General features: G+C 40.7%; 1 protein-coding gene across 1 annotated transcript in view; it reads left to right on the top strand.

Moving 5' to 3' along the window:
* Positions 1-15,121, top strand: part of LOC126439847 (uncharacterized) — a 604,845-nt gene that overhangs the window by 507,610 nt on the left and 82,114 nt on the right. Inside the window, 4 exon segments of the mRNA XM_050090598.1 lie at positions 5,938-6,135; positions 11,622-11,933; positions 14,353-14,685; positions 14,794-15,099. Of these exon segments, the coding sequence (XP_049946555.1) occupies positions 5,938-6,135; positions 11,622-11,933; positions 14,353-14,685; positions 14,794-15,099 (1,149 nt within the window).

The following is a 15,121-nucleotide window of genomic DNA, read 5'->3' as shown; positions in this document are numbered from 1 at the left end:
CGCTCCCATTTCCGTATTATGACGGCTGCACTGTTTTCCACAACACCCCTCCCGCCCCGACACGCTTTATATTCCCTCCTCTGCTAGTGCTGCCACCCACCGTCTTTGAGTAGTTACTGCATAGGCGGTGGTCATATTAATGCGACTGGACCGTGTAGATCACTGAATGTACCTGCAATATTACGTCGTCATAAACTCTGAGATGCATGTAGAACTAGCTTTTGTTTCAAATGGCGCGCAGTAAAACTTCAATGTCAGGCATGACGGTTTAATTTATTGCTCCTTTACAACTAACTCTATCCGCAACACTCTTCCCATAGAGTATCTACATGTATCACCGAATACACCTGCAAAATTATATCATTGTTCAGTACATAGTTTACAGACATGACATCATAAACATTGAGATGCGTAAAAAATTAGCTGTTTCTTAAAATGGAGCGCAAATTTCCCACCTTACATTTATACGTTGTTCCATAATGACAGCACTTAGACACTTCCAAAAACCTTAAAGCGTAATTTCAAATATTTTCTAAATTTTTACTCGTTTGCGTGTTTAAAGGCAAATATGTAGTACATTAATTCGTTTGTAAAGTAATCAGACGTTTGAAGCTGTTTTACATGAGAGTTTGAATCTTTAAAGAAATAGGATTTACCAGGTTTTAATAATCTGCAATTTTTTCCATCCCTTGCAATGCGGATATTATTAGTCCTGGAGAAAAAAATTAATTAGACCTTTTTAGTAATAAATTTAACTTAGTTTAATTTTTACTGCGAAATATTTCCGCAAGAAACCGTGGTTTTCGAGTTATTCAAGAAAAACATAAAAAAGTGGCCATTAAACGCCGACCAAATCCGCGCTCACGTCCCACTGGACAGAATTTTTAGTATGTTGTTCACGCCCCTCCCTCCTACCACTGCGCAAAAATTTGCGACTATACGATTTTTTTTTTTTTTGTCTAATCGACCTTTTTTGTTATTGTTGACCGGATTATTAGTAGGTGTTTGCCATGTCTTCCGAATAAAGTTTGTGTCTGTGCCATAACAATTAGATCATCTTAGCTCGCCTCTATGCTCGTAGTAAATTTTTCGTTTTTGCTTATGTTTCGCCATATTAGTTCCAAACAGTAGCGCCACAGCCGGCCGAAGTGGCCGTGCGGTTAAAGGCGCTGCAGTCTGGAACCGCAAGACCGCTACGGTCGCAGGTTCGAATCCTGCCTCGGGCATGGATGTTTGTGTTGTCCTTAGGTTAGTTAGGTTTAACTAGTTCTAAGTTCTAGGGGACTAATGACCTCAGCAGTTGAGTCCCATAGTGCTCAGAGCCATTTGACCCATTTTTTTGAGTAGCGCCACATTTCCCCCCACGAAATATACGCGAATAGTACTACTTATGGATAAATTTGGAGCGGTGCTACGTCCCTTTCGTAAAGTGCCAATGGAAAGAAAACCAATGTAGTGAATTAAACCGCTTGAGAAGGATACATTGATTTGTTATGGTATTAACTTGTTGATGTCTCAGCTATCTAAATTAGTAACCGGCTAGCCCGGGGCACGGTCACCCGATCCTAGTTGCAGGTTGCGTATCTAAAGACTTCCAGGGGCAATACAAATTTGATTTTAATTAGCTTATACCTTATTGACCGAATTTGAAAATTTAAAATCCGGTTCATTGAGAGCTGTGATGTTACGTTAAAGGTGTAACACAGTGGGATAAGTCCACAGATAGAAACTGTACGTATGTTTGAGGCAGCGTAATTCACGGCGCTCAAAAATACCCAGAATATATTGATCCAGTATTTTTGAAAGAGAGCACTTAGCGACTTCCAACAAACTTTACACGTAATTTCAAACCTCCATGAAAATTTTTCTTCCTTATATGCTGAACGTCAAGAATGCAACACATTAACTCATCAATAAAGCAATCAGATCTTTGAAGTTGTTTCATGCGCGAGATTTCGATTCTTCATACAGCCGGGAGTTTACTGGTACGTTCAGATACGCTAATTTGTATTGTAATGGCTATGGCATCAGAAATGAATATTTGTGCCAGACTAAGATTTGGAGCCGACTCTCCTGCATTCGTGAACAGTTCGTAAAAATAATTGGAAAACATTAGTGGTATTCAAAATATGAGTCGGGCCTGTATTGTTTGCTAAAATAGTTTATCATCGAGGCATTTACCTTCCACATGCAGGAGGTCTGAGATCGAATACCTGTTTGACAAAAGTTTTTATTTGCATGCTATATTCTATGATTAGTACGTCCGTCATTTCGTATTTTTATTCATTTAATTTGTAGGTAATCAGCGTTTACTTTATTTTTTAATTGTTTGGAAACTGTCGGTACAGGCTTGATTTTGATGTGACGGATATTCTTTTTACCTTTTTTAATGGAATTCGTTAGTGGCGGTTTCATTTGTTCTTCTTGCTTCCTACTTGTACACTGACGTTGACAATACAATGAAAACCTTACGTCACCTTTTGCAGCATGTGAGTTTAGATTATCTGGTTACCGCTGGCTCGTCGAAAGCATTAACTGAATTTTGAAAAGCTTTTCTGATTCTTGTCGCAAGAAAATAAAAGACAGTAATTAGTAAATCACTTATTTTCTTTTAATAATATGTCATTTCTTTCCAAAGAAACATCAGCATTAGTTACGAAGCTAAAAATATGAGGCGATATGTAAAACTTTATTTACTAACCCCTCTATTACGTCCAGAAGTGTGTGACAGAAAATTGTCAAACTTCTTGCAGACCAATATCTATTCTGAAGGCACTGTCAAACACATCTTGATCAACAAACTGAATACGGTAATATAATTACATGCTACTGATCTATAGCGGCATATACGTTGCTGTTAGCGTTCTGATAAATTAAAAGTATATGGCGGTTTTGGAACCTGGCTACGTGCTTGTAGAACGTCATGATTTACCGCCAAGAACTGTTGGTAAAATTTCTTTATTTAACAACCGATTTCTGTTCATCGACCATGGTCAGGTTCATGAAACATATGCAACATCTTACTAGACGACATAAAATCAGTGGCGTCAATGAAATCCATGAATTCGTCGTTGTTGTCAAGTAGTGATACAGGTTACATCGTCAATCATAAAAATGTGCCGAACAGGGCACTCATTCATGTTACATTAACAGTCAGCATTAACGCTACGAAAGGAGACATTCTATATACTGCCGACTGCACAGCTGGTTATTGTTTACAGTAAAACTCTTCTTATAACATGAGTGAGTGCCCTATTTGCCACATTTTTATAACTGACGGTGTAATTGATATTACTATTTGACAACTGCAACGAATTTATGGATTTTTTTAATTGACGCCATTGATTTTGCGACTCCTAGTGTGATGCTGCAAATGTTTTATGAACCTGATGATGGTCCGTGGAACGAAACTCATTGTTCAACGAAGAAATGTTATCAGCAACTCCTGGCGGTAAATCATTGTGTTTTTCAGATATTTACGAGCTGTGGCGCATCACCTTCTTGCGCGAGCACTGTGCTATAGATTGTTCCAGGCGAGAAATCCTAGGCCGACTCAAAGTTGTAATTTGACATTAGTTCCTCTAACAAACCCTCAAACTTTACAGGAGATTCTTTTACGGAGGAAAGGTGAAAGAAAGAACACGTTTTAACGGCCCGTCGACGATGAAATTTTTAGAGTCAGAGCAGTAGTTCAGATACGACAATGATGGGGAAAGAAATTGAACGTTTCCTTTTCAGTGGAACGCCGTGATCGATCTAGGAAAGTCAATGGAAACCTAAATTTGGATTGCTGGACAAGGAATTTTAATCCAAGTCCTCTCGTACACTGTGGGACTACAACCTTTGGAAACTGAATATAAGGGTACGCTCGACTCAACCACAGCCAGAGGGATGTTAATGAGATGACATTTTACCTCCACTGCGACACGCTGCTCTATGAGGCTATTGTGATAACTTTTCTGCGTCAATCAAAACTTTCCAAACGTGCAGATCTGAACCTGTTGTCTCACGTTCAATCAAATATTATCCTACTCCCGAAACTAAATTCTATGCAATTAATCCACTATAAAGTTTTCGTTTCTCGTACGACATGTTCCGCAGATCTCAAAGATCATTGTCACTATGTTTAACTTTCTCATAAAGGCACATTGAAATTGAAGCTTCTGAAAGCTGATGCACGCTGAACATCAAAACGTATCAAATGGTTCAAATGGCTCTCATCACTATGGGACTTAACTTCTAAGGTCATCAGTCCCCTAGAACTTAGAACTACTTAAACCTAACCAACCTAAGGGCATCACACACATCCATGCCCGAGGCAGGATTCGGACCTGCGACCGTAGCGGTCGCGCGGTTCCAGACTGTAGCGCCTAGAACCGCTCGGCCACCTCGGGCGGCCAAAACCCATCACATTAAAGTCCCTGATGACAGTTAAAGCTCCTGGAACATTTCTTACAGGCTGAAATAAAAAGAATAGTAGTTCGTCCAACATTTATACTTAGTGTTGAAGTGTTGAATTCATCTGGCGGTTGTTTCTCGGGCATATTTGCCAATGTGGGCATGTTGGCCAATATGACTGAGCACCAACCTCCAGATAAATTCTGCAAACGACGACTATGAAACCTCAATAATTTTATCTGCATTTAATACTTGTGCATATTCGGTCATAACATGGAACTAGCAAAATACATGTGGTTTACTCTACGGGGCAGGTATACGTATTACCGGTATTCAATCTCTGAAGGGCTGGAATCACAATCATTGGATTCTTCACTCTCTCTCTCCATTTCGTAAAACCGGCGTTGTGCATTCTGTTGCTCTTTAATCGGCTTTTATGTGAATGAGTGTGTCTGTGTGTATGTAGCATTACATAAATTAACTGAAACTAATACAGCAGCGCTTAATTTGCCAGCAAATTTTTGATTACTACTCAACAGTACTAGTAATTTTTTTTCAGCATAAGCATTTATAAGCAACATGAGCGGGTAAAAAGCTATTCGTTTTGTAATTGTTACAACAGCCCATGTAGCGAATATACAGATGTTCTACTTCATATGGGTATTTCTATATTTCACAAACGATTCATATTACGGAAACAAAGTTGTGAGCAATTAATAGTCCGCAAAAGGAGTAGTATTCTTTAAATTCGTCGTTTCATGTAAAACACTAGGCGCTTCAGTACCATAGTAAGGGAAAAGGTTACAAATATTAAGCATACAGCAAATTACTTGCCCATTTGTGCAGAGCAACTTGCAAAAACTTTGTCGCAATATTTTTTTTTTTTTTTTTTTTTTTTTGTGAAATATTAGTGGCAGCCATGTAACTCGGAATACTCCAAGCAAATTGTCATAGGTATAATTCACTAAATGACCAACCTATTCAGATTCAGACAGTAAAATTTACTGAATAGTTGCAACCATTACCACCACGGCAGACGCGCAATCGTTTATCTGGACAACCGATCTGTTCACAAGATTCGTCAGTTGGTGCTGAACCATGCTTTAATTTAGAAGGCCCCTGGTGCGAGGCAGATCAACTGGAGCAGCAGGCAAGCACAATCGCTGTAGCGATCTAACTGTATTGCTCCCTCCAGCACTTTTCCCCATCCTTCTTAATGAGAAGCCCTTCAAACTCCGAAAAGTGAATTTACCGTTGCCAGTGTGTGCGTGGTTCCAACTATTTCACAATCTAAAGACGAGTAGATAATAGAGAAATACTGGTCTGTTGCGGAAAACACATATATCATATGTAAGAGCACATGATACACAATACACGTGCAATAAGTAACTAGGCTTTCTCGTATTTCAGAGCCACCGGTGCAAGAGAGACCGACGCCATGCCTGCCTTCGCCTTGCGGCTCAAATGCTGAATGCAGAGAACAGAACGGCGCCGGGTCTTGCACTTGTCTGCCAGAGTACGTGGGCAACCCGTATGAAGGATGCCGACCAGAATGTGTGCTCAACACGGACTGCGCTCCTAACAAGGCGTGCGTCCGTAACAAGTGCCAGGACCCCTGTCCCGGTACTTGCGGCCAGAACGCCGAGTGCCAGGTCGTCAACCACCTGCCGACTTGCACGTGCATCCACGGATTTACTGGAGACCCCTTCAGATATTGCAACGTAATGCATACACCACGTAAGTACATTCCAGCTTTACTTCAAGAGATTGTCTCAATAAGTCTCCAGAACAGAGCTATTACGCCATTTGCTTGCGTATAGCTTGCGTATCTTCCTTCCTACTACACAACCTGTTTCAAGTTAAGAGACAATGAAGCCCCATGGAGAGTGTTAACGGTCTTAATTACGGGAACGTTTGTGGCGATTTGATCAATCAGCGCCAACATCAACACCTCAAATTTTATCACGGTGGTAGACGTTACGCCCATGTTGTTGTTGTGGTCTTCAGTCCTGAGACTGGTTTGATGCAGCTCTCCATGCTACTCTATCCTGTGCAAGCTTCTTCATCTCCCAGTACCTACTGCAACCTACATCCTTCTGAATCTGCTTAGTGTATTCATCTCTTGGTCTCCCTCTACGATTTTTACCCTCCACGCTGCCTTCCAGTACTAAACTGGTGATCCCTTGATGCCTGTCCTACCAACCGATCCCTTCTTCTAGTCAAGTTGTGCCACAAACTTCTCTTCTCCCCAATCCTATTCAATACTTCCTCATTAGTTATGTGATCTATCCATCTAATCTTCAGCATTCTTCTGTAGCACCACATTTCCAAAGCTCCTATTCTCTTCTTGCCCAAACTATTTATCGTCCATGTTTCACTTCCGTACATGGCTACACTCCATACAAATACTTTCAGAAACGATTTACACCCATAGTCTGATCAAAAAGTTGCTTGACCTGTCACTCGGCAGCTTTGTGTTGCTACATCGGCTGCCGTTTGTCACCTAACGTGTAACGCGGAGCTGGGGAGGCATGACGGAAACGCAGAAATTATTTTAAGTGACTATATGAATGCGCCTCGATGGGCGGTGAATCCACACCTTTCAGTGCGGTTGCACATTTACTTTCGACCCTATAAATTATCGGTTTCAGCCACTGTGGGCCATCTTCAGAAAGTATTACATCGAAAGAGTGCAAAAAAGGGCAGCTCGTGTTGTATTATCACGTAATAGGGGACAGAGTGTGTGACAGATATGATACGCGAGTTGGGATGGAAGTCATTAAAGCAAAGACGTTTTTCGTCGCGGCGAGATCTATTTACGAAATTTCAGTCACCAACTTTCGCTTCCGAATGCGAAAATATTTTGCTGAGCCCAACCTACATAAAATAAGAGAAATCAGAGCTCGAACAGAAAGGTTTAGATGTTCGTTTTTCCCGCGCGCTGTTCGGGAGTGGAATGGTAGAGAGATAGTATGATTGTGGTTCGATGAACCCTCTGCCAAGCACTTAAATGTGAATTGCAGAGTAATCATGTAGATGTAGTATGATCTGGAAAAAATCTCAATCACGTTGTCACTTGTAGCAGCACAAAAGAACAACATGTAATTAGAATGCCCACATTGTCAAAAAAATTTCATTTTCACTACTGTATGGCGATGTGATACCATGGTTCTTATTCAAGCACAACGCTGCAATACCGATTGAAGATGGCCAACAGTGACTGAATCCGGTAATATTGTTGTCAGTTATCTAAAATAGTGATTGTAGCAAAAGTTCTGTAATAGACGGATCTCTCAATCTCATGATACCGTATCCATTAACGACAAAAATGTTGTTTAATCCAACTTTGCAGGCTTATTCAAGCAAACGTCAGTCTTGCAACAGTCTTTGTGGAGGCATCATGTAGAGCAGTCTGTAGCAAATCTATTGCGAATTACTGGAAAGGTTTATTCCAACGTATCAAAACCAATATGATCTCTGGAGCATCAATAAGAAATCCCATTATTACAAAACAAGGAGAGATAGTATGTACGATTTGCCCTTAACAAAAGCATTAATTCCGTAATTGAACCTGTTGCTTACAAAGATGTCGCTGTTAAAATCAGTTCCTTGAGGACCAAACGCAGGAGGAGGACAAAGAGCAGGAAAGTAGTCATAGATCCATTCAGGACTACTGCAAACGAACCAACAAATTAGTATTACAGACGTGTATCTGACCTCTTAATTAGCTGCATGTAGTCTTCGGAAGTCACAATGTTTCTGTCAGTTTCTCGCGTGATACTATAGCTTCTTTCATGGATGACCGCTGCTTTTTAACAAAAGGACTTAATGAGTGACAGTAAATTCAGTTAACGTTTCTTCACTCATTTAGAGGTAATTACGCTAATTTCATGAGTATTTCTTCAATCACTGAGTAGATTAACCTGGGGTAAGATTTATTATTTCCTTAATCAGTTTTACACCAGATGTAATGTTTCTTTTTTCCATTTTGTTTTCATTTTTACGGCAAAGATAAAGCCGAACAGCGGGACTGTATCATGATCGTCAGACACAACATGGCTGGAAGACAAATTAATGGTTAGCCCTGTGTAGAGGCGAAAGGAATTTGTGTGTGTGCTTCCAGTAAATTCTTGATCATGTGTGAGGATCAGGCTTGCAGTCACGTGTGAGCGCACTGTACTTTTAAGGTCTTTGGCCCGAAGAGGTTTCTGTGTAAAGAAATATTACGGTAAGAAACCGTTCATCTACAATCTCTAACAAACTTACACAAAATACACATTCCTGGAAACTAGTTGTTGTGAGAAACAGGCCACAGGCCTCTTAGACCATGGATACAGTACATACAGACTACACGCACAACTCTCTCTTCTGTGTTATGGTTTGAAACCGGCATTTGCACGATCAATTTACCCAACTTCAATAGGTTTGTCAAACATTTGACACGTACGGCACAGTTTGATGTGTTTGTCAAACATACAACGTGTCTGAGAGAAATTTTTACTGGCAGCAGATTTAACAAGTTGGCGGACTTGTTTGTGTCGATGTTTCACCGCTCATGTCAAGCGAAAAAGGGCTTTATAATAATGTATCCACTGTATCGTGAGTTTTCACATTTATGGTTCTAATGGCTCTGAGCACTATCGGACTTTAACTTCTGAGGTCATCAGTCCCCTAGAACTTAGAACTACTTAAACCTAACTAACCTAAGGACGCCCGCCCCGGTAGCTGAGTGGTCAGCGTGAAAGACTGTCAATCCAACGGGCCCGGGTTCGATTCCCGGCTGGGTCGGAGATTTTTCTCCGCTCAGGGACTGGGTGTTGTGTTGTCCTAATCATCATCATTTCATCTCCATCGACGCGCAGGTCGCCGAAGTGGCGTCAAATCGAAAGACCTGCACCAGGCGAACGGTCTACCCGACGGGAGGCCCTAGCCACACGACATTTCCATACCTAAGGACATCACAGACAGCCATGCCCGAGGCAGGATTCGGACCTGCGACCGTAGCGGTCGCGCGGTTCCAGACTGTAGCGCCTAGAACCGCTCGGCCACCATGGCCGGCTTTCACATTTATGGAAACTGCGATCAAGGATAAAAATACAGTAACACTGACAATTACGAAAATGGTAGAGGTGTTGCCTCTTCCCCGGCCATAAGTACATAAACTCGTAGCGCTTTTCCATAAGTTTAATAAACACAATACATACACATAACAGAGACTTTAGTCATCGGCAATATGTTGTCCTTCACTATTTACAACAGTCTGCAACGCTGAGGTAGCCTTTCGACTCTGCGACTACGGAAATCATATAGCTTCGAGGCGAAGAACTCGTCGAGCCACATTCAGGGCGCATTTTCATCCGGAAAGGAAGTTTCTTGCAGGTTGTCCGATAAAGAGCGGAAAAGGTGAGAATTTGAGGGTGCATGATCAGGTGAATAAGATGGGTGAAGAATGACTTCCACCCCAAATCTTGTATAGTGTTTGTGTGTGTGTGTGTGTGTGTGTGTGTGTGTGTGTGTGTGTGTGTGTGAATATGGCAGAATGCGGGCGGACGTTAATGTGAAGTAGCATCACTTAACGCAGTCTTCATGGGCGTTGCTCTTGGACTGCGTCTGCAAGACGTCTCAGTTGTTGACAATAAATTTCAGCAGTGATGGTTGCACCTCGCGGAAGCAATTCGTAGCACACCACACCGTTGCTGTTCCACCAGGTGCATAACATCATCTTTAGTGGATGCGCACAGGTCTTCATACGCCGAGTCCTCGCTTTGTTTGCGCTCAACCATTCGTTTCTTTTTCTTATGTTAGCATAAAGACACCATTTCTCGTCACCAGTATTGGTACAGGGTAAGAATCGTCGCTGTTGTTAACGAGCCAACTGATGATAAGCAAGCAGAGATGGACATATGCCACTGGCTGATTTTTGTGATTTTATCTTAGAGCTTGCGGATCCTATATACCCGATTTTGAACCTTCCCCATTGCACGCACAGTTTAACTTGTACATTCGACAAAAAGTAACGGTCACATTGTGTAAGAAATTCATACGAAAATGGTTATGACAGTAATTACAGGACCAAAACTACATCCAGCGGAAAGTTTGCTAGTTGGTGCTATGGAGGTTATGGTTGCGGACTACCATTCCTACACGCTACAACAGCGACCCTGCCATTCCAGTAACGCAATAAATAAGTGAAACATAAATTTAACATCTATTGAGTTATGTATGTCGAACCTTTTCGGTTTTTAGTTATTAAAAATCACATCAGAAGCACCAATAGGAACGCAACGTGGCGACCAACTGATACATATTTAAATGCACAAAGTTGACACTCGGCGCGGTGGCTGATGGGAGCGACTGCAAAGCCATTTCCCATTTACAGCCGCTCCCATCAGCCAGCGCTCCGAGTGTCAACCTAATTTTGCGCGTTTAATATCGAGACCCTCTACGATGCACCTCACGGTGGTTTTCAGAGTACAGATGTAGATGAAGACAATGTTTCTTCGAGTGATAGAACTAACGTTTGTACCTACCAAGATCCACTAGGAGTTCCGTACTCTTGAAGGAGAAGTATAACAAAATGGCATTTCTAATGGTTTTCAGTGAAACTGTATGTCTGTGAAGTCTATGTTCGACAACACAGCACAGCCTTACTCGTTTCGGCGCCACGGTTCACGAGACAGAACCTGCACTGTACTTGCAGTCTTTACATTTATATAAAGCAATCTCCATCCCTTTTATGGAAAGTTTCACCGAAAAACATAAAGTGTCATAATATTAGAACGCAATTCAAAAGAACATTGCCCCTTTTAAAGAAATAATGTTGTTTGAATACTAAGGTATGTAACACTATGACATTGACCATACAGGAAAATAATTATCCCTTCACATACTGTCACCTGTGAAAAATCTGTTTTTGATGTCATCAAATTATTCAGATTACCAATTTAAGTCACTTTTCCTAGCTGTAGTAGAAGGAGTCTCACCATGCATCCTTTGTCCTTCCCTGAAAACTGCAATCCTGCCAGATTCATGCTATGTATTTGCAACATTGTTGCCAGATTACACTCATAACAAGGAAGTGATGTGACCAAGCCTATATTTTTCTTGTGCCATATTGAAATTATTAAACCCTATTGTTACCTTACATCATAAGAATTAAATTACCATGACTGCTGTATGTTTTGATTGACTTCCAAGTATGCATTGTTACAATGGATCCACAGTGACACCAGAAATCGGCGACCCGTGTCAGCCGTCACCTTGCGGACCAAACAGCGTCTGCCGTGTGGTAAATGGACAGGCAGTTTGCTCATGTCAGTCCGGCTACATGGGAACACCACCAGGCTGTAGGCCCGAGTGCGTCGTCAGTGCTGAATGTCCACGTGATAAGGCCTGTGTCAGTAACAAGTGCATTGACCCATGTCCTGGTACCTGTGGCCTCAATGCACGCTGTGAAGTCATCAACCACAGCCCCATTTGCAGCTGCCAGGTTGGACACACTGGAGACCCCTTTGCAAGATGCTACCCAATACCACGTGAGTGTCTGCTACTTTCACACTTTATAGTTTCTGATTCTTGGATTGCATTCCTACCAAAAAAGCTACTGCAATTCTGCCTACCATCAATTGTAGTCAAGTTGATATAAAATTTATTCAGAGAACGTATTTACTTTCACCTTGCCCTCATCATGTAAATTTGTCAACCTGGCACAGAGATCATTTTCATATTAGTGTTATTGTTTTGATACATACAGGGCAACGATGTAAGTGCAATGTCAACTAGGTATGATATATGATAAATTTGTTATGTGTGCTTTGTTCAAGTGGGTATATTGAAATATTCTACAATTATAAAATTTGTCATTTTGAACTGTTAAGCACCTAGATGGATTTCATCTGAAGTTGGTGAGGATATGTAAGGAGTCTGCTCCTCCAGTTATCCCTGTTAAATGGGCACCTGAACTGAATACAGCAAAAGATGATCAACATGGAGCACATCTTACAAATCAACCACAGATGAAAACATTTAGAAAATGTGTATCATGATATTAGACAGCCAGAATGAAAGAGGTATAAAACAGCTGAAGCAAAGACATATCACAAGAAAGAGTATGCCACATCTCTTGGATGCTGACCAAATGCAATCTGGAAATTCCGCCACTTCCAGCATTGTGCCAAGTAAATCCACTGCAGGATAAGGCAAGACTGTGGAATAGCAAAGTTGATTTCATACACTAAAAAGAAAACCTTTTTGTTTCTGGAATACAGAAGGCATTCTGCATATTGTTTAATATTATGTTTCAAAGGTTAAGCAAAACTGCAAAAGTCTTTTGGACAACTGGATGAAGAACCTACCAGAAGCCCAGATTACACATGAAAGGAAGAAAAGGTTCGCTTTCATGATGCTCCTCTGTGTGAGAAATTTTGACAGTGGAAAAAATGACACTGAGGCTGGGAGTGAGCTTTTGATGGCCATTATGTTGGTCTTCCAAATGTCAGTTTAGGGATGGAATCCACTCTCTTGGAAAGCATCATAGTACATTGACTTAATTATGTAGTCTATGTCAAAGAGTAATTGCAGCCTATAACCTAAAAAAATGAAGAAGGTATCAGCAAAGGGGTCAAAACATTGTATTTGGAAAAGGATTTGAAGAGGTATATGATGCTGCCTAATGACCCAGAAGCTGTACCTTTAACTGCATAAACAGTCTTTTGCTGCCAAGCCAAGATTCCTCCACCTTTTTTACATAAGAATACTCATGACTAAACATTGTATTTGGTTTATAAGATGAGACATAATAATTTATCACTATAATTCCTAAATAAGTATACTGTAAAAGCTCATTTACATTCATGAATCATTTTCAATTACAAACTGACAATATTTATGAGCCATGGCTAAACTTAATTAGAATTATTAGCAAGGGAGGGAAGGCACTTGCAGCCAAAGCTGATTTTGTTCTGTTATATCCAAGACTTGTGTTTTCACTTTCAGCATGGAGACCTTTCTTGAAGTCTGAGTCCAGTCCATCACAGTTGACAAGTTGTCAGTGTGATTCCCTTGAATCATAACAATTTTTTAGTTGCTAAATTCAGTTTTTTTTCTTTTTTTTAAGTGTGTTTGGAAGGATACCAGATAGTTATGTTCGCCAAAGTAAAACCTTCCTGCTCTGAGATATGTCACTTTTCCAAGATAAGGCCTAATGTGTGCTTAGTAAAGGTGTGGCATATTGAAACTGTCTTATGTGTTGTACACGCTGGAGCTGCAGTCTCCATTGCAGAATTGCTGTTGCTAAACCAATATACATGAATACAGATATGTGATATGTTTGCTGGAGGCTACAAAGAGAAGTGATATTAAATATATTGCCACTCACAGTCATTGTCCATGAAAAGTAATCCATACCTCACTGTTCTATTATACTCACCTTCATTTCCAGTTTCAAAAGAATATATTTGTCAATAAGCTTACTTGAAATGTGATAAAACCAAGACAGTGACTGCCATAAACAATTTTTTACTACTTTTCACTTCTCTCAGGAACGTGTCAAATGAGCCTTATACAGCTTTCACCGGGTTTTGCAAACAATTGTTTCTGTTCACAGCAACTTATTTGTGTTTGATTGTATCAGTTTACTACCCTGTGTTCGATAGAATACAGGCATAAGATTTGAATGTGGCAACCAATTTAATAGACATGTTATTTAAAACTTGTAAATATATACAATGTATCATACTTCCTCCTTTGAAATATATGCTGTTGTGGAAGATAGACAGTAATATATGTGGGTTAACTACTTAAGAAGCAAGAAACATGATACTTCCTTTCATTATCCTCAAGGTCAAAAAATAATTGCTCAAAATATGACACCATAATTATATTTATAAGATACTGATAGTAATTGTGAAGGTAATAAAAAGAGGGAAATGTGATTTTTAATTTCAAATTTTGCAGCATCTCAGCCTCCAACTACCAAACCTACCTACACAAATCCCTGTGTTCCATCTCCTTGTGGCCCCAATTCAGAATGCAGAGACATTGGAGGAACACCTTCATGCTCATGCCTGGCTAATTACATTGGATCTCCTCCAAACTGCCGACCTGAATGTGTCATCAGCTCAGAATGCTCAAGCAACAAAGCCTGCATCCGGGAGAAGTGCCGTGACCCATGTCCAGGATCATGTGGTGCTGGTGCACAGTGCAGTGTAATCAACCACACACCAGTATGCACATGTCCTGAGGGTTACACAGGTGACCCATTCACCAGCTGTTACCCAAAGCCACAAGGTTTGTATGATATAGAAATTAGATAACAACATAAACTGAATGATTAATTAGCTATAGGCAAAATGTTTCACTTGTACCTTCCAATATTGGCCTTTTTTTTTTTTACAGAACCAGAACCAGAAAAGAGTGATCCCTGCTATCCATCTCCCTGCGGGCCAAACACACAATGTAATGATGGAGTGTGTACTTGCTTGCCAGAATATCAGGGTGATCCTTATGCAGGCTGTCGGCCAGAGTGTGTTCTAAGCTCTGACTGTGACAGGTCAAAGGCTTGCATCAGAAATAAGTGCACTGATCCATGTCCAGGAACGTGTGGACAGGATGCCCGCTGTGATGTTGTCAATCACATCCCAATATGCAGTTGTCCTGAAGGAATGTCTGGGAATGCATTTATCCAGTGCAGGCCTATTCCTCGTAAGTTTGATGAGATTCGTGG

Source organism: Schistocerca serialis, chromosome 1 (genome assembly GCF_023864345.2).
Source record: "Schistocerca serialis cubense isolate TAMUIC-IGC-003099 chromosome 1, iqSchSeri2.2, whole genome shotgun sequence".
Taxonomy (NCBI): Eukaryota; Metazoa; Arthropoda; class Insecta; order Orthoptera; family Acrididae; genus Schistocerca; species Schistocerca serialis.
Note: the sequence above shows the minus strand (reverse complement) of the source record. Positions and strands in the feature narration are given on the sequence as shown.